The sequence below is a fragment of the Equus przewalskii genome, chromosome 25 (genome assembly GCF_037783145.1).
Source record: "Equus przewalskii isolate Varuska chromosome 25, EquPr2, whole genome shotgun sequence".
Classification (NCBI taxonomy): Eukaryota; Metazoa; Chordata; class Mammalia; order Perissodactyla; family Equidae; genus Equus; species Equus przewalskii.
The window spans coordinates 13511674-13531289 of record NC_091855.1 but is presented as its reverse complement, the minus strand read 5'-3'; the positions used below and the strand labels follow the sequence as shown (position 1 = coordinate 13531289).

At 43.2% G+C, this 19616-nt stretch overlaps 1 protein-coding gene across 2 annotated transcripts; it reads left to right on the top strand.

Moving 5' to 3' along the window:
- Positions 1-1452: 1452 nt before the first annotated feature.
- RDH11 (retinol dehydrogenase 11) lies at positions 1453-18844 on the top strand. Of its 2 annotated transcripts, none has more exons than XM_070594101.1 (7): positions 1453-1579; positions 4854-4972; positions 5320-5475; positions 6907-7011; positions 7622-7831; positions 11027-11216; positions 16967-18844. In XM_070594101.1, exons 1-7 carry the CDS (start codon positions 1575-1577, stop codon positions 17067-17069), a joined length of 888 nt encoding a protein of 295 aa, XP_070450202.1. In that variant the 5' UTR covers positions 1453-1574; the 3' UTR covers positions 17070-18844. The 2 variants fall into 2 exon arrangements, with proteins under 2 accessions (XP_070450202.1, XP_008506090.1); XM_008507868.2 differs by having other exon boundaries at positions 1489-2029.
- Positions 18845-19616: the final 772 nt, after the last annotated feature.

The window sequence follows — 19616 nt, the reverse complement described above, 5'->3', positions numbered from 1 at the left end:
TTATTGGATTTAACCAATGGTTTTCAATTTGAGTTCTATGGATGAAACTGCATGCAGATTTTGTGTGGATATGCAAACGTGCATACATATGGGGAGAAGATCCCTAGCCTTATGTTTTGGCACCATGATTCAGTAGTTAAGGGCACAGACCCTGGATACCGCCTGCTTAAGTTTGAATCCCAGCTCTGCTGCCGTGGCTTGGGCTAACTTATTTAACCTTGCTGTTGCCTCAGTTTCCTTGTCTGTAAAAGAGGGAAAATGATAGTACCTACCTTATAGAGTTGTTATGGGAATTAAGCTAGTAAAAATATATAAAGCACTTGGACAGGGCCTGGTGCATAATAAGCACTACATAAGCAGTGGCTGTTATTGCCATTTCTGACTTTCCCTCTAGCCCCTATGCCTCAGCTAGACCACTGTTTTCCGTTGTTTTAGCACCCTCTGATCTCTCTGACTCTGAGCCCTCAAGTGGGCTCTTCCCTCTGCCCAGAACACTCTTGCCTGTATGTTGCTGGCCCACTAACTTCTGACCTGCCCTCAGGCCTCAGCTCAAATGTTATTTCCTCCAAGAAGCCTTTCCTGATCTCCAGACCAGGAGGGGCCACCTGCTATGACCTCCCAAAGGTTTCTCTATTTTCCATCATAACCCTCACCACGATTGATTCACAGTGATCACTTGTTTAAGTTCTTCTCTTACAGGCCATGAGCTCTGAGAGAGCACAGGTCATTTCTGCCTGGCTCCCTGCTGGACCGCAGCACAGTACCTAGTGCATTGTAGGAATACCATATACATTTGTCAAATGAATGAGTGAACAAATAAAGGCTTTGAATAAAGGTATAAAACCCTATGCAAATATTAGGTAAAACAATAATGAGCATGTGACAAAATCTGATGATTGTTAGATAATCTAGTGTTAAATCAGTAGGAATTTGCATTGTGTGAAGAAAATCCTCTTCTCTCCAATTGCTATAAAATACATTAGTTCAAACTGAGCTTGGAACATGTGTCTTTCAATCCAATGGAAATGAATTATCCGGAAGAACCAGAATACATTACTGTGTGCAGTCAGGAATCACACACAGATATTGGGTTGTTAAAACATGCCCCACCTTCACCCCCTGGAAACTCAGATGGCAAAGCTGAAAGGAATGCTTGAACAGGGAACCTGCTTGTTGCCAGAGAATTTTCGTGCCCTTGATTCAAGACAGGATTAAATACTTTCACGAGTAGGCAAAACCAACTGTGCTAATCTGAGAAATTCATTGCTACCTTGGGAGTTTAACTCACCTAAGTCATCAAGAAAACTATATTCTATTTTCAATTAACACTCAAACACCAGGAAAATTATGATAGTCACCATTGTAATTCAAAATAGACACAATAAAGTGAGAGAATCACTGGGAATGGCTTCAGGGACTGACCACTTCCGCTAGATTGGAGGACGGAATTCCGAAAGAGGAAAGATTCCCACCTCACCCTCCCTTACCAACTGTCAGACTCCAACCGCTCCTCTCCTGTGTAATTGGCCTTCGAACATTTTCCAGACGCCAGTATTTGATCTCCAGGAGAAACAATGCGGTAACTCCCTAACCACGATTGGGGAAAACTGAACCAGGGTCTGGACTTGATACGGGGAGATAGCGGACAGGGGAGCTGTCACCAGAACCCTGGTGGCCAGAAGGGCTGTGGGAGAGCTGATTGGATGATCCCAAAGGCCCTAGACCCCAGAGAGTGTGGGATCTGTTGCGTGTCTGGTGCATGGTTCAGCTTCTCTCGGGGCCTGGCAACAGCGCGCTCCCTGCCTGGTAGCTCTCGCAGGGCTTTGGACTACATTTCCCACACGGCTTTGCTCCAGGCAGCCGTCCTTTACTACGGCGTGTCTGGGCGCAAAAGCCCCAGTCGGTCAGCACCGCTGGGGCGTCTCGCTCTGCTCTTGCAGCTGTACCTGTCGCCTGGCGAGATGATTGGGGTCCTGCTCCTGCTCTTCTTTCTCCCCCTTCTCCTCTACATCGCTGCACCCCAAATCAGGTCTGTGCTAATGTATTGCCTTCTCTTGAGAAGTATTCGGGGGAGACATTAATCCTCCCCGAAGCTCTGTTCTTCAAAAGAAGGAAAAGGAAAACTCCCTGGAGGGCTCCAAGTAGGCGGAGACTTGGGAGTTCGGTTGGTCGGCGTAGGTCCAGATGCCCTGGATGGGGAGAGGGCGAGACCGGGAGACCCCAGGTCTGGGAAGGGGCCGCAGTCCGGGGCACCGTGCTTTGTTTCTTGTGGCCCCTTTCTTCGTCTAAGCTGCCCTTGCTTCCGCCTCCAGGGAACCCCGATTGCAGGATACCTCAAGTGCTTAAGTTTACAGCTTTGGGGGTTTCGACTGTAAAATGGGATGTGGCCCTCAAGACAGTTTTCCCCTTAGCTCCCGCGCCTTGAGCCAGCCCTATCTAGCTTCTTGCTTCTATCCTTTAAAGCACAATGGAGCGATTTGAAGTTTTGATTCTGACACTGCCCCTCGATGGGAATCGTGACATCTGCATCCCCATTGCTCACTCTCTTGTTGCTATTAGATTCGCTCATTCTCAGCGAAGATGTTGCAAAGGAGAGCAATGGAACGGTTTCATCAGGAGCCTTATCCAGCTTCGGAGCAGGAGTATCTGGGAAATCTGTCATGGGGTTTGAGGGTGGGGCGAAGAGGTTGGGAGTAGTGGTCTCTTGACCAGGTGACACACCAGCCAATGGCTGGCTGAGTGCCCAGGCAATCAGCGGCCAGTTGTATAACAGGCAGCCTGCTGATTGGTTCTGGCTAAGTCACCAGTAGTGACGGTGGACCAGTGGCTGAAGAGACACACTCCTTCCTCTGGGTGGAGGAGGTGAGGAGGTCGGGGGTGGGGACACGAGGTTGAAGGCACGCTAGATCACACTCTGCAATTTGTTACCATATTCACTGCTTCTTTTCTCCTACCCCACCTCCCTCATGCCCCTCTTCCAGTTGTATTTTTCCTCCCCTCTGAAAACCCAGTGCTCCCACCTCTAGGCCAACATGGGTATTCATATTCAAATGAAAACACTGCCTTTTATCACTTTCCACCACAAGATTCTCTTTTTTTTTTTTTAAGATTTCATTTTTTTTCCTTTTTCTCCCCAAAGCCCCCCGGTACATAGTTCTATATTCTTCATTGTGGGTAAGATTCTCTTATCCACATAGAATCTCAATGAAAAGTTGAACCTGAACTGAAAATAGTGCTCATACCTCAGCAAGAGTTTTCTGAGGAAGATTATACTCCAAGGGTCATATCCTCAACCACATAGTTAGGTCATGGGGGCTAGGCCAGAGCTGCAGTTTCCTAGTTGATGGTCTCTTTCATTTCTGCTGGTGAAGAAGAAAGAGCTGAGCAGAGGTTCTGATGTGTTGTTGCTCCTGGAGCTAAAGCTGAAGGGATGTGGGAAACTGAGCAGGGTGGCGTGTTCTCTGAGGAGAAAGATAGCGGTTGGTGGGCACCAGGAGTTAGCTTGCTTCGTTATTGGCCTGTTTGCACTAAGCAAGTAGCTGTAGTGGCTAGGAGTGTGTATCTTGCAATTCCAAGTTCAATGAAAAAGGCAGAAATGTCCTTTAAAAGTGCATCCCTGGTTAACAGATTCTTTTAAATTGGTTCCCAAGATTTGCAGGGAAAAGAACAATCTGAGGCCGGCTAATACCTGTTTGTGCATTCATTCCTTTGGAAAAGCAGGATCATACAGTGCTTAGGAGCAAGGACTCTAATTAATTAAGCCAGGACTTGCATCTCAGCTCCCTTTGTACTTATTCACGTCTTTTCTTTGTTATTGGACCAGGGTGGGTTTTGCCCCTTGCCCAGAAAGCCAATCACCGAAAGGACGAGACTGCAGCAGAGAGAGGGTTTTAATCACAAGGCAGCCAAGTGAGGAAGCGGGATAACAAGTTTCAAATCTGCCTCCTCGAAAATGGGGACTCAGGGATATTTATGGGGTCGGGGAGCAAGGTGGTGTTAGCATGATCTGAGGGTGGAGTTTTTAGCCTCTTGACATCACAAAGGTCACTTATTGGGCACCTTTGTGGGCCCAGTTGAGGGGTTGGTGGTCTCAACAGGCCTGAACTGGACAAGGGGATGCTAATTCCTGAAAAACATGTATTATCATGGGGACCTAGGTGCCAGGGAGATGTTATCTATGGGGTCCTGGTGGGAGTTGGATAGCATATTGCCTAAGCACCACAGTTAACAGTGGGCGGGTGAACAACTAAAAGCTATAATTAGTAATTGCAAAACAAATTTTAGTTACTAGCTACCTAATCATCAATGGCTAACTGTTTACCGGTTTCATCTTTGTCTTGTTTTTAGCTATGTGTGTGTGTGTGTGTGTTTTTCTGGGTTTTTTGTTCCAGGTTGACAAACTTTAATAATTTTAACTTTCCGTATTGGATTAACTGTTTATCAGGGCCATAAAGTGCCAGTTATGGACAGATTGACATAAGTAGACCAGCTCTTTCTTCTTCTAGGCTGAGTCTTGTGATTTCTTGAGCCTATGGAAGAGCTCAAGCTGAAGCCAGGAGCTTGGCTGATCAAATATTCATCCAGTTCTTGTGCTGCAGGGAGCAGCTCCAAGTGATTGTAGTAGAATCACTTTCGTCCCTAAGCAGGAGCAGAAAACTTTTGAGCAAGAAAACCTTGAACAAGCGCAGAAATTTTTTGTTTTCTTTCCTCCAACTTTCCTTAAATCTTTAAAAGGACGGCAGGAGAAGGAACCAAAGCAGACCTCAGCCTTGGGGTCTAAAGACAGCAGGGCTTGCGGGAACTTCTGCTGAGACAAAGAGAACGAAGAACTGATGCACTTTCCTTGTCTGCAGGAAAATGCTGTCCAGTGGGGTGTGTACATCAACCGTCCAGCTTCTTGGGAAGGTAGCTGTGGTCACTGGAGCCAACACAGGCATTGGGAAGGAGACAGCCAAAGAGCTGGCTCAAAGAGGCAAGTTAATGTGTTTCTGATTCCCTCCTGCCATTGTCATTTTACCCCTCACAATGATGACCGTTCTCATTATTTCTTCCCAGTCTTGGAATTCAAGAACATTCCAATGCCCCATTGATTTGCTGGTCTGAACCTAGTACAATGCTCAACATATAATAGACACTTAATGAATATTATTGGTTTATTTTTCTTTCCTGATTTGCTCATCAGATACCTTTGTTTTGAAGTAGGGGTAAAATTCCTTTTTTAAAAAAAACCATAGAAAATAACATTCAACATCAATACTAGCCTGTAATTTCCACTCAAAAACAGCTGAAAGTTTCTCTCTTTTATATGTTGGTTGACAGGAGCCCGCGTATATTTAGCTTGCCGGGATGTACAGAAAGGGGAATTGGTGGCCAGAGAGATCCAGACCGTGACAGGGAACCAAGAGGTGTTGGTGAAGAAACTGGACTTGGCTGATACTAAATCTATTCGAGCCTTTGCTAAGGGCTTCCTAGCAGGTAAGTGTAGAACCAGAGACTCTGTTGAAGGTCTTGCAATCAACATGGCAGGCTTACCTAAAGGGAGAAGATCCCGCTCCCTCTCTAATACATAGAAATGCTAGACAAAATATAACCAAAAACTTTTGATTCATAGCTGAACTCATTAGTAAAAAAGGGAAGTCTTCAAGAGGCAGAAACAAAAAGTGAATTCAAAAACTCATAGCAGCGCGCTGTCCCCCTGGCTGAGTGGGTAAGTCTGTGCGCTCCTCTTCAGTGGCCCAGGGTTTCACTGGTTCGGATCCTGGGCATGGACATGGCACTGCTCATCAGGCCACGCTGAGGCAGTGTCCTACATAGCACAACCAGAGGCACTCACAACTAGAATATACAACTATGTACTGGGGGGGCTTTGGGGAGAAGAAGAAAAAAAAAGATTGGCAACAGATGTTAGCTCAGGTGCCAATCTTTAAAAAAAGAAAATTCTAAAATAAAAAAAAAACTCATAGCATGTAGGAACTAAAGCCAGAAATCTCACAAGAATATCAGAACTCAATGTAGGCTTTAGAGTCTGGAGTCTAAATACCCTACAGGGATAGGAGGTGAGGCCTCTGGCCCTTGAGAGCTGGGAGCTGTGTCTGAGCCTTCACATAAGGTTGGGATTCATAAAAGACCATCTGGTCCGGGGTACAGGGGCTTAAAAAGACTCAGGCCACCAGCACAGGGACATGACAAAGAAGCTTACCGTCTCCTTAGGACATGGATGGATCATCTGCAAGAAATTAGAACCTCAAGCTGGCATTGTCTATGGAAGGAATTCATTTCCACCACCAAATCATGCAAGAATCTTGAGCTGAGAAATTAAGATAAACCCCTATAGTATCACATGGGAAGCAAAGCCAAGAGCACTGTAGGCATATCCCCTCATAACCCAGGGATCTAGGCCTCCCCAGGAAAATGGCTTCCACTGGTATGAGCCTATAGTCAGAAATTACAAACTACATGAGAAAATAAATGATGAGAGAAAGTTGGCAGATGCAACAAAGAGGTGAAACCAGTATTTCTTTTTGGGCCTGACTCCCAGTGGCAGAGGGACATAGAGAACATCCTTTTTTCTCTTGCTTTGGAAGCTTCCCATTCAGCTTGGGAAATCTTTCTGTTAGGAGAGGTGAATGGAACACTCCCCAGGAGCAGAGAGTGAGTAGCTCCTGAGTTGGAAAGGTTGGAAAGGCCATTTGTTAGTATAAGATGGAATTTTGCCCTGTTGTAAAAGTATGTAGGATTCAATTAAAATCTTACAATGAAAAATAATACAAAATCAGCACAAAGGGAAACTGGAGGAAAGATTCAAGTCCTACATACCCATTTTCAAAGCCTGGGCGTGGGGCAGATTTCTAAGCTGTAACAGCAGTGGCTGGCCACTCCCACACTCCCACCTCCTCTTCCCTGCAGAGGAAAAGCATCTCCACATTTTGATCAACAACGCGGGAGTGATGATGTGTCCCTACTCCAAGACAGCGGATGGCTTTGAGATGCACATGGGAGTCAACCACTTAGGTAAGAAATCTGGTCTCATCATGGAGCTAGAGGGAACCTAAGTTCTCCTTGGACAACTTAGGGATCAGATTGAGTCTTCTTTGTCGTGTGATTGGACCTCTAGGCCGTAACAGACCTTAAGTAAATAATAAATAGTATGGTCCTGCCTGAAAGCTGGGGAATAAACCTGAAGCCCACTTGAGGTTCCACCCACTTTGTAATCTGTGCTCCAGATTCAAGTTGTGTTTTTAGATTCAATTTACCTTGGGGCATTTTTGAACAGCCTATTTGGATTGGGGGTTGTGTTGCTTTCTTTGTGGTGATCCTTGTGGCCAGCATGAGGTTAAGGCCACCTGCTCTTAAAGAGTGATATTAATCAAAGTTGGAATGAGATGGGTCTTCATATTCATATTCATGTAATCCAGACCCACTTCATAGAAAGATGTCTCATGTCTTTGGCTGTTCCTACTTCTCTCAACCCTCACTGAATTTGTTCTGTAGGTGATAACGAATTAATGAGGCAAAAAGCCTTATTCCTGAGTTCTCTGCCTCCCATAGCTGAGCCTGCTACGACTACTCCCTTCACCCTCGCACTGGTCCTGAACCCTGTTAATTCTAGCTTTTCTCCTAGGTCACTTCCTCCTGACCCTTCTGCTATTAGAGAAGCTGAAGGAATCCGCCCCATCAAGGATAGTGAATGTGTCTTCCTTTGCACATCACCTGGGCAGGATCCATTTCCATAACCTGCAAGGGGAGAAATTCTACAGTGCAGGTCTGGCCTATTGTCACAGCAAGTTAGCCAACATTCTCTTCACCCGCGAACTGGCCCGGAGGCTGAAAGGTAGGCTTGGAAGAAATGAGTATGGAGACATGAGTCAGTGGGAAGTAGCTGAAATCTACAGGAGTAGAGCCTCTCCCCTGGACAGGACCTTCTTCCATGATTATAATTGGGTATAGTTTTCGTAAGCAGCCCACAACTGCATGGTGGAGGTGGCTGGCCGGGGATAGGGGGATTCTGACTTTGAGTCTGAAGGCTTGGCTTTACCACCTAGTGGCTGTGGGACCTGCAACAAGTTACTTAACTTTTCAAGATTTATTTCCACATATGTAAAATGGGACTACTTCACAGGTTATTGTTGTGATTAATTCAGGCCTCATGAGTGAGTCAAGGGTTTCTACTCATAATGAGACTAGGTAGAAGGGAGGGACCTAAACTGGCACTAGATACAATTAGATAGAGTTAGATACAACAGGTGCTGGGACTGTGGAGGCGGGTCTCCCTACTAACAGATGGTCAAATAGAAGGAAATGTATGCCTGAGGAGGGGAGTCTCCAGTCACAATTAAACAGAGGTTCTTAGCACCGTCTACTCTGGAATTCCAATAAAGACAAAGGAAATCCAAAGTGGACAATTGGAGTTGCTTAGGAGTTGAGGCAGGCAGAATTCAGGCTCAAGGAATCAGACATGGGAACCCCATTTTGGAACAGAATCGTCAAACCACATGGACAGCTGTGAGACGGGGAAGAAGGAAGCTGGTGGTCAGCTCAGTTCATATGCCCAGTCTATTCCCAAGGCTTGACATCCTTTATCAGCTCAGGATGGATCAGGGCAACTGGATGGTGAAAACTATCGTAAAGGTTCGTCAGGAAGCTAGGGGGGCCTGGAGGTGGAGAGATGGGCCCGGCTGTGAGGCTTGGATAAAACCAGAGGATACACAAGTGAGAAAGCCTGATAGATCTGAGGATTAGGTGAGAAACAGCTATGGTGCAATGAAGGAATCCTGGGCATGGCAGAAAAGTCATTCATTCAACAGACGTGTATTCAGTGCTGTTCTATGCCCTGGGTTAGGGTCCTGGGGGTGGAGTGGTTACAAGACAGTCTGTTCCTTGATTTGGTTTACATCCAGTGGAGGAGAGAGACAATTAACAAGTACTTATGCAACTTTCACGTGTAAAGTCAGTCTAGTAATACATGAATAATTCTCATTGTAAAAAGTTCAAACAATGTGCAAGTGTATAGAGTTAAAGGTGAAAAACTCCCTTCACTTTTTCCCATCTCTCTACCTCCTACTGTTCGCCCCTCAAGAAACCACCATCAACAACTCAATATGCACCTTTCCAATCCTTTTCTTATGCATTTACATGTGTATATATCTTACATAAGGAACTGGAATTCCAACACAATATGCTGGAGATCTTTCAATGTAGTGCATAGAGATTCACCCCATTCGTTTTGTTGGCTGCATTGTATTTCATTGTATGGATGTGCCTTACTGTACTTATCCAACTCCTTAACAACATCTAGATTGTTTCCTTTTTGTTGTTGTTGTTTAATTATAATTGTGATAAACGCTAGAAAGGGGACGTACCGGGACCTATAATGGATTTGAGGGGGGACCTTATTCAGTCTGAGGGATCAGGGAAGACTTTTCTGAGAAAGTGAGTTGCAAGCTAAGCCCTTGCAGGATGACAGAAATTAAACAGGTTGCAGTGTGGTTTGGGTGAGGCAGCTGAAGGGCTGACGAACAGTCTAGGCAGAAAGAAGAGAACGCACGAAGGTCTGGGTTTGGTTTGAGAAACTGAAAGAAGGCTGTTATGGTTAGCATGTAGAAAGTAAGAGGACTTGAGGGCTGAGCTGAGACCGGCAGGGTAGACGCAAAATCCTTAAAGGCCACAGTAAGGATTTTAGTGCTTAGTCTAAGAGCAACAGAAAACCTTGAAAATGAAGGCCTTTTTAAAATGGGAGCAGGAGTGGATGCAGCAGTGATTTCTGTAGTCAAGGTGAGAAATGAGGGTAGCTTGGACTAGGGTGGTGGAGATGGAGGATAGTGGACATTCCTGTGGGGTATTTAGGATGGGAAAACCACAGGCTTTGTCAACTGAATATGCATGGTGAGGTGGGGGATCTTTAAGAACTGCTCCCATGTGCCTGCCGGGTTGGGAGTGTAGGAAACACTGCAAGAACCAGGTTTGGCCTTAAAAGTGTGAAGCCAGATTTGGACCTCTGAGTCTGCATTACTATGGGTCATTTAGAGTAGATGTCAAGTTAAAAATAATACAAGTCCACAGTCCTTTTTCTGCAATTGTGAAATCCAGAAAGGCCTGAAAATTCCATTTTCTCATAAGCTTGACACCAAAACTGATTTGGCAGCAAAACCTCACCTGTACTAGGGAGAGTAGGTAATAGACAGTATATGCATATGTATCATTTTACCATTATAAAATCAGAAAAAACTTTGGAAACATTTCTGGCCCCAAGGTTTCCAGTAAAGAATTGGGGACCTGAAATAGTACATGCGTTAAGAGTCATTTAGCACTCCCCATGCAACAGACACTATTCTAAGCTCTTTTACATATGAACTCATTTAATCCTCAGAAAAACCCTGTGAGGTGGAGGTATTATGATTATGCCCATTTTACAGATGAAGAAGCAGTCACAACATAAGGAGCTTGTCCAAGTTCACACAGCTAATGAGTGGTAGAGCTGGGATTTGAAACTGGGCAGTCTGACGACAAAGTCCATGCCCTTCACCACATTATACTGCCTCTCATACTCAGCCAAGAGTTCAAAGGAGTGGTTTGGACCATAGATAAAAATGTGAATGCTATAAAGTTATAGAGAGGGAATTTAGTGAGCCATGAGAACTCCAGTGTTTAAAGTTTGGGTAGAAGATGGTGAATTGGTCCAGGAGACTGAGAGGAATCATCCAGAAAGGTTAGGAAAACCAGAAAAGATGTGGGGTCATGGAAGCCAATGAAAAGGCAGCTTTAAGAAGAGAGTGGTCAAAATGTCACTTGCTGCTGAGAGATCTGGCTCTTGCCTTCAGGTTCTGGCTCTGCTGCTCCCTAACAGTTAATAGCCTCTCTGAACCTTAATCTGTGAAATGGAAGTATGAATTACTGTGAAGAGTGCTTGTGATACGACCGTGGGAAGGGAGTCCACGTGGGGTCAAGTGTTTATTCACGCCTCTGCTGTCTTCGACCTTTCGGCAACATCACGTCCTGTCTTCCCCTCTCTATATGGCACTCCCATCAGGCTCCAGCGTTACGACGTATTCTGTACACCCCGGCACAGTCAACTCTGAATTGGTTCGGCACTCGTCTGTCATGAGGTGGATGTGGCGGCTTTTCTCCTTCTTCATCAAGACCCCTCAGCAGGGAGCCCAGACCAGCCTGTACTGTGCTTTAACGGAAGGTCTTGAGAGTCTAAGTGGGAATCATTTCAGGTATGAATGTGTCTGCTTTTGAAGATGGAATTTTATTGCCCGAAGAAAGCAATTTGGATTTGTCTGGTGCAGGGTACCCTTATGGAAAAGTACATTGTGCAGCATAGCTTTTGTCTTTTGACTCTAGGGTTTTTACCTTTTGAGAGGGGAATCTGGCCCATTCGCTTTTTTTGGTGGTAACTGCTAGATTTTATTCATGCCATCTTTTATAATCATGATCATGCTTTCTAGTTGTTTCTTTTCTTCCTACATTTTTTTACGTTAGTCCAGTTTTCTTTCTTCCTTTTTGGACTCCTAGTTTTATTTTTTTATATTCAAAAGAATTTGAATCTGTATTTGTCTATTGTCTTTAGGACTGATGTAGCATCGATAGACTCCCTTCTTGAATAAATGAAGACTTTTAAAACTCCTTATTATAGAGAGGTCTGAATATACACGAGTAGACAAAATAGCATGTTGAATCCCCATATACCCATAATCCAGCCTCAACAACCATTAACTCATGCCAGTCTTGCCTCTCCCCCATCTACTACCCTTTCCTGTTCCATATTATTTTGAAGCAAATCCAAGATATTCACATAAGATCAAAATTTTAACATGTTTTTACCTCCACCTTCAAGATTTTGTGGAAATAACCTGAAATTTTAGAGAAAGAGCTGTAAATGAATTAAGATTGGAATGAAAGGTAGATGGTCAGATCATGAAAGGCTATAATGCCAGACTTAGAGAGGAGCCACAGAAGTTCTTTCGACAGAGAGAGACATAGTCTGGTCTGTGCTTTAGAACAACATCCCTGGTGACTTTGTCTAATGAATGCACCCCAAGTGAGAGATCGTGAGTTCCTGATTTAGGATAATGACAACTGGAATGAAAAGAATGGTTAAGTGAGAGAGGCCCTGAAGAGGCAGAATTTTTACCACTTGATGACCAGTTGAGTGAGGGAATTGGGGAGGATTTCTTTTTTTTTAAGATTTTATTTTTTTTCCTTTTTCTCCCCAAAGCCCCCAGGTACATAGTTGTACATTCTTAGCTGTGGGTCCCTCCAGTTGTGGCATGTGGGACGCCACCTCAGCGTGGCTCTATGAGCAGTGCCATGTCCGCGCCCAGGATTCGAACTGACGAAACACTGGGCCGCCTGCAGCGGAGCACGCGAACCTAACCACTCGGCCATGGGGCTGGCCCCGGGGAGGATTTGGTGACCTGGGTTCAAGCCTGAGTTACTGGGAGATTTATGGTGACATTAACTGAGACAGCAGACATGGAAAAATAACATGTATAACTTAGGATTCTTTGATTCCAAAGCAGCAGAAACGGACTCTGGCTAACTTAAGCAAGAAGGAAATTTATTAAAATATGGGGGTACTCTTAGGTCCAAAGGGAAGACTGAAGAGCCGGGCTTAGAACAGTCAAAGTGGCCAGTCAGCTGGCTGGGGCACTGCTGCTGGAGTGTGTGAACCCAGCTATCTTCAGTCTGTTTTGTTGCTCACCATCCACTCTCCAGGGAAGATGCATTGGACTTCCTTCCTCCCCATGATCCCCACCTTCCATCCCCTCACCCCTACGCCCTTGGCTAGCGGAGGACAGGCAGACACTTGGTTAACGGGCTCTTCAAACTGTATCCAAAGAGAAGAGGTAATTCCACAGCAAGAAATCAGGTTGCTATTGCCAAAAGAATGTGGAATGGATGTTCAACCAAAGAGTAACGTTGCCTACTGTGTAATAAACTTGGCTCTGTACATGTTGAGTGTGTCAGCCATAAGACATGTGAGTAGAAATGTGTAGGACACCATTGGAAATGTGGGTCTGAAGTGCAAGAAGAGAGATTATTTAGTTTTGTATACTGGAAGGATTTTCCAAGAGTGACTGGATTCTTCTGCCTTGGAGATTTTAGAAAAGAAATAACCTTTTTTGGTTTTGATTGAGTGGTTTAAAGAAAGTCAGCCTCAAAACTGTGATTATGAATTGACTTTTGAAGAGGCTTTCCAGTGCCATGGATTCTTAATTTTAAGCATTTTGATGATCCAATAGCAGCCATGTAGACCACTATCAAGAAATTAACACATAGGGCTGGCCCAGTGGTGCAGCGCTTAAGTTCGCACGTTCCGCTTTGGCAGCCCGGAGTTCGCCAGTTCAGATCCTGGGTGTGGACATGGCACCGCTTGGCAAGCCATGCTGTGGTAGGCGTCCCACCTATAAAGTAGAGGAAGATGGGCACGGATGTTAGCTCAGGGCCAGTCTTTCTCAGCAAAAAGAGGAGGATTGACAGTAATTAGATCAGGGCTCATCTTCCTCAAAAAAAAAGAAATTAACATAAAAGTCTGTCTTGATTGAAGCCTTAACACCTTTGTGCTGGTTGTTCTTTCTGCCTGAAACCACTAATCTACTTTTTGTCTCTATGGATTTGCCTATACTGGACATTTCATATAAATGGAATCATATATTTGGCCTTCTGTGACTGGTGTCTTTCACTTAGCACAATGTCTTGAAGGTTCATCCTTCCCAAAGCATGTATCAGTACTTCATTCCTTTTTATTGTCGAATAATATCTCATTTTATAGGTATACTGCATTCATTTATTTATCCACTCATCAGTTGATAGGCATTTGGATTGTTTCCACTTTTTGGTTGTTTGAATACTGCTGCTCTGAACTTTCATGTACACATTTTGTATGGACGTTTCTCTTGGGTCTTGACATACCTATAAGTGGAATTCCACTGGACTATGGATCATATGTTAACTCTATGTTTAGCTGTTGAGGAAATACTGGACTGTTTTCCAAAGTGGCTACATCATTTTACATTGCTACAAGCAATGTATGAGGGCTTCAATTTCTCCACATCCTCGTTAACACTCATTATCATTTGTCCTTTGATTTTAGCTATCCTAGTAGGTATGCAGTAGTTCTAATTGTGATTTTCATTTGCATTTTCCTGCTAATGATGTTGAGCATCTTTTCATGTGCTTATTGTCCACTTGTATATCTTTGTTGGAGAAATATCTATTCAAATCCTTTGCCCATTTTTAAATTGGATTATTGTCTTTTTATTGTTCAGTGTAATACTTCTTTATATAGTCTAGATACAAGTCGCTGTCAGATATATGATTTGCAAATATTTTCTCCCATTCTGTGGGTTATCTTTTCACTTTTTTCATGGTGTCCTTTGAAGCACAAAAGTTTTTAATTTTGATGAAGTCTAATTGATCAGTTTTTTTCTTTTGTCACTTGTGCTTTTGGTGTCATATCTAAGAAACCATTGCCTAACCCAAGGTCACAAAGATTTATTGCTGTTTTCTTCTAACAGTTTTATAGTTTGAGCATTACTTTTAGGTCTATGATCCATTTTTGCTAAAGTATGACATAGGGGTCCAACTTCATTCTTTTGCATGTGGATATCCAATTGTCCCAGAACCCTTCGTTGAAAAGATTACTCTTTCACCCATCGAATTGTCTTGTATTAGTCCGCCTTGGGTTACCAGAACAGAATATCACAGTCTGGGTGGCATAAGTGACAGAAATTTATTTTCTTACAGTTCTGGAAGCTGGCAGTTTAAGATCGAGATGGCAGCTGGGTTGGTTTCTGGTGAGGCCTCTCTTCCTGTCTTGCAGACAGCTGCCTTCTTGCTGTGTCCTCACATGGCCTTTCCTCTGAGCGTGAACACGAACACTCCTGGTGTCTCCTCTTCTTCTCATAGGGACTCTAGTCATATTGGATTAAGACTCTACCCTATGACCTCATTTAACCTGAAATACCTCCTTAAAGGCCCTATCTCCAAGTATGGTCACATTTAGGGTTAGGGCTTCAACATATGGATTTTGGGGGACACAGATAAGTCCATAATAGTTGCCTTATCAAAAATAAATTGACCATAAAGTTTAGGGTTTATTTCTGCACTTTTAATTCTATTCCATTTATTTGTATGTCCATCCTTATGCCAGTACCACACTGTCTTGATTACTGTGTCTTTGCAGTAAGTTTTGAAGTTGGTCAGACAATCTTTTACCATACTGATTAATACTTACCAAAATCCCACTGAAAATATCAGCCCCGTGACTGTGCCAATGCCATAACCATACTTAAGAAGATTTTACTGTAATATTTGAATAATTTTTATAGCACGTCATAGCTTACAAGGCGCTTTCATGTCCATTGTGTCATTTGTTCCTCACCATAAACCTACCAAGAGTATAAGGCATAGTGCAATGGAGGCTGCAGAAGCTTACAGAGGCCAAATCATTTCCAGAGAGTTGTACAGAGTCTTTTGGTTCTCAGTGATGGTCTTTTCACTCAGAAATGGCAGGTTGTGCTGGTTGTGCTGGTGAGTTGCCTTAAATAGAAGTACTTAACTTACAAGGCTTGTTTTTTAAATGCAAAAATATCTTTAGGGCCGGCCCCGTGGCCGAGTGGTTAATAAGCTCATGCGCTCTGCTTCGGCGGCCTAGGGTTTCGCCCGTTTGGATCCTGGGCGTGGACATGGCATCACTCGTCAGGCCATGCTGAGGCAGCATCCCACATGCCACAACTAGAAGGACTCACAAATAAAATATACAACTATGTACTTGGGGGATTTGGGGAGAAAAAGCAGGGAAAAAAAAGAAGATTGGCAACAGTTGTTAGCTCAGGTGCCAATCTTTAAAAAAAAAAATCTTTAAGTGGTTTTTCTAAAACTTTCATATGTTTAAGAACAGTTTGGAAAATTGATTGAAAATAGATTCCTGGGCCCCAACCCCAGAGATTCTGAATCAGCGGGTCTAGGGTAGAGCCTGAGAATTGGCATTTCTAACAAGTTCCCAGATGATGCTCCTGCTGCTGGTCCACAGCCCACACTTTGAGTAGCGCTGTCTTAATTGCCATAGTATTAAGAGTTTGCTTCACATGGTTATTTCAGACTTGTCAACTCTCCTTTTCACCTTCAGAATTTGCTTAGAATGTCTAGGAAGAAATTTTCTTAAAATAGTATACTTTTTAAAACTGCTTCTCACACGATTTCAAATATTGTGATCCATTTACTCAATCATTTTTTTTAAAAGCCCTTAATTGAATACCTGCTGTGTACCAAATGCAGACAGTACAAAAATGAGTGAAAGAATTATCCTTGAGAAAGTGTTCTGTGCAGCGCAGGGTTGGAATCCCTCTCCTGCATGTAATGGGGACTAAAAATAGAATTGCAGCAATGAAGAGAAGGTGCATGAAACACCTGGCACCTTGTCATTACCATTTCTTCTCTGCTATCATCTTTTCCTTCTTTCATTGTTTATGAAGCTGGCTGTATGTGTTATTTGAGTTTAAAAACAGTTATAGACCAGAAATAAGTAGTATTTTTTTAAACCACTCCAAGCGTCTGTGACCAATGTAAATAGCAGGATCTCAGCCGCATGACACTATACAAGGTCCCGTAGAATCGACCTCAGAGCCCTATTTAAACAAGATGGACATACACAGGAGTCAGGTGGGCACTGATATCACAGTTAAATCCATAGCTACAAAGGGGAATATAAAGACTAAGTGATAAGGATTATACATCAAACAAAGCACTCTGATCAGAGGTGGTCTAGTGAGATCTAGAAGGGTAATTACATTTTCTCTGGAGTAAAGATTGGAGAACAAAGAGATAGCACAAACACTGGCCCTGTGAAGCGCCTAAAGGACATGTCATCCCTGGGTTGTTTTTCTGTCATATTCCTTATCCCAGGTAGAGAGCAGACTCCATTCTTAACCCTGTGCATTAAGCCTCTCTCTTTCCCTTCCAGTGACTGCCATGTGGCATGGGTGTCTGCCAAGGCTCGTAATGAGACAATAGCAAGGCGGCTATGGGACGTCAGCTGTGACCTGCTGGGCATCCCTGTGGATTGACAGGTGGTGGCAGTTGGACCCAAGAGAAGCGTGCAGCAGACTACTCAGTACTCCTTGCCAAAATGATTCTCCTTCAGGATGGCCAAAACCTTGAGCACGAAGAGAGCAAACCTTGCAACCTTTGCTGCTTGATGTCTCATGAAAGCCCAGTGTACCCTGCCAGATTAATCTAAACTCCTGGCATTTGTCCAGATTTACTTTGCTCCTGTTACTGCCAGAGTTACTAGAGCTCTCACAGGATAAGCAGAACCTCATATGTCCTGCAAGCTCATATTTTCCTTCTGAAACCTACTACCTAGGAGAACCTAAGCTATGGCAGGGTTGCTTTATGGCAATTTAGACTAGTTTCTACCCTCTTTGTTCTCAATGTAGTTTCTCCTAACCAACCAACCCTCACTTCAAGAGAGTCACACTGCAGCCTCAGCTCCACTCCAGGAGTCACAGTGGCTTGGCTCAAGAGGAGGACTTGTCCCTCACCTCTTAAGAAAACCATCATGTTGCCAACATCTGGATTCTTTCAGGAAACTATTAATTGAATCTGGATTGTGGCATGGCTTTATCTCTGGCAACCTAAAGGCACTGCTGTTAACACACTCCCCTACCTAGACCACAGAAGAGCTACCTTTTCTAAGAAGTTTGTGGGGTTTAGGGGAAGGCAGCAATAAAAATCTATTTAAATTGTCATTTTCCTGCTGTTCCTCAGGCCAGCAAGGGGGTAACAAAAGGAGCAGTATGGGAAGATAGGCCACCTGACTTCAGTTACTGACCCCAGAGCCATGGAGGCCTCCTTTTCGTGCTGTAGTTTCTCTTAGGAAACCAGAAGAAGGAAAAGGCTATTTGTGATTGTCACCGAATATACCTTTGTATGTGTTCTTGTGTATTTATGCAGTTGGAGGTATTTTTACGAAATTCAAAACAGCCACAAGGGAACAGTATTAAACTGGACCCTAGTACAGGTAAATGATAGCAATGGAGCAAACCAGTGTTATCTAGTCTTTGATGCAAATGGGTAGAGCTGCAAAGGGAAGCAGACTCTGTATTTGTTGGTAACTAACCCACCAAGAAGCACATGGGTAGCAGAGAAGTCCAAAAAAGAGAAGAATCCTGGAAGGTAATGCATGCATTGAAAGGCCTAGTTAAAGATTAAAAAGAAAAAAACCCAGCTAAAGATGGTAATATCCAGCTATAGAAGAATTGAGGGTGAGCACTTGAGTTAGCAAGACTGACAAGGCACTGTCTTAACAAGCATCAGCCAACCAATGTGGCAGAAAAGAACCTCAACAAAAACAAAACCAAAAAACCCCAATTCTTTATTCAGCAAAATTATCTTAAGGACTAATATTGGTAATTGCAGCCAATTTACTAATCTTTCAGGGCATTTCTTTACATTATCTTGACAAGATTAAAACATCTATTTGCTAAAAATATACATTTTATTTGGAGAACTTTTATCAAAAGTAATGCTGCCAAAGAAGGTCTGAGGAATTAGTAATGTTCCCATCACTTGTTGGGGGCACGTTTTTCTAATAAGAGTTTGTGATTTTCTTGGACTGACAATTATATGTTCGCTTTGGTGGGGACAAGAGTTAAAGGACCGCAGTCTTTGCATATTTGTAAATCTTTTGTTGAACTTGTTTTGACCATTAAATGATATATTTAGAAATGGTTATTTTATGGAAAAATTGAAAAACTTTTGATAATAGTGCAGTAGGATAACTAAATATTTTACTTGATTTATATTGAACTGTCAATGACAAATAAACATTTTTTGATTATTTATAGTTTTTATTTACAAGAAAGAATTAAACGTAAGTTTAATTAGAGTCAACAGAAGACAATTAAATGAAAGTTTAACTATAGTCAAAAGAAGAAAACACCTTTCATTATCACAGTTACGCAGTCATTTCTCATTCTGAGGATAATTTGTCCCAGAGTGCAGCCACAGTACAGTCTCAATTCAAATGACATTAATTTCAGTTGTGTGGTAATTTGCTTATTCATTCATCCATTTTCTACTTATCTTTTATGACGCTTTGTAAAGATCACTTTTTCCATCCTAGGCTATTTCTTCTCTCTCCATTTTGTACCTGCCCCTTCTATAACACAATGCTATGGGACCTATCACAAAACTGCCATTAACAACCTCAGACTTTGCCATCTCTCTATGCTCAGTGAATATTAGAAGCTCAACAAAAGTTTGTTGAATCAATAGTCAGTGAACTCAGTCTAATAAAAATAAGGGTCCAGGAGATACGAATCACCGAATCATTTCTCCCTGAGCAGTCATATATCTTTTAATATATGTGGGCAGTGTTAAGTTTTAGGCTGCCTGCCAAGCAAACATTTCTAAACCGGTTCCATGGGCAAACCATGAAATCAGTAAAAATAGGAATTTCCTGCCACGCAACCATGAAAACTCATGGAGCGCAGGTAAGGACTTTCTAATTGTCCACACTTTACAACTTGTGGGAAAGAGACCTGATGAAGCCGGGTCCGCCTTTCTCACCACATTATAAATGACCTGGGTGCACAGTGCATCTTTTACTT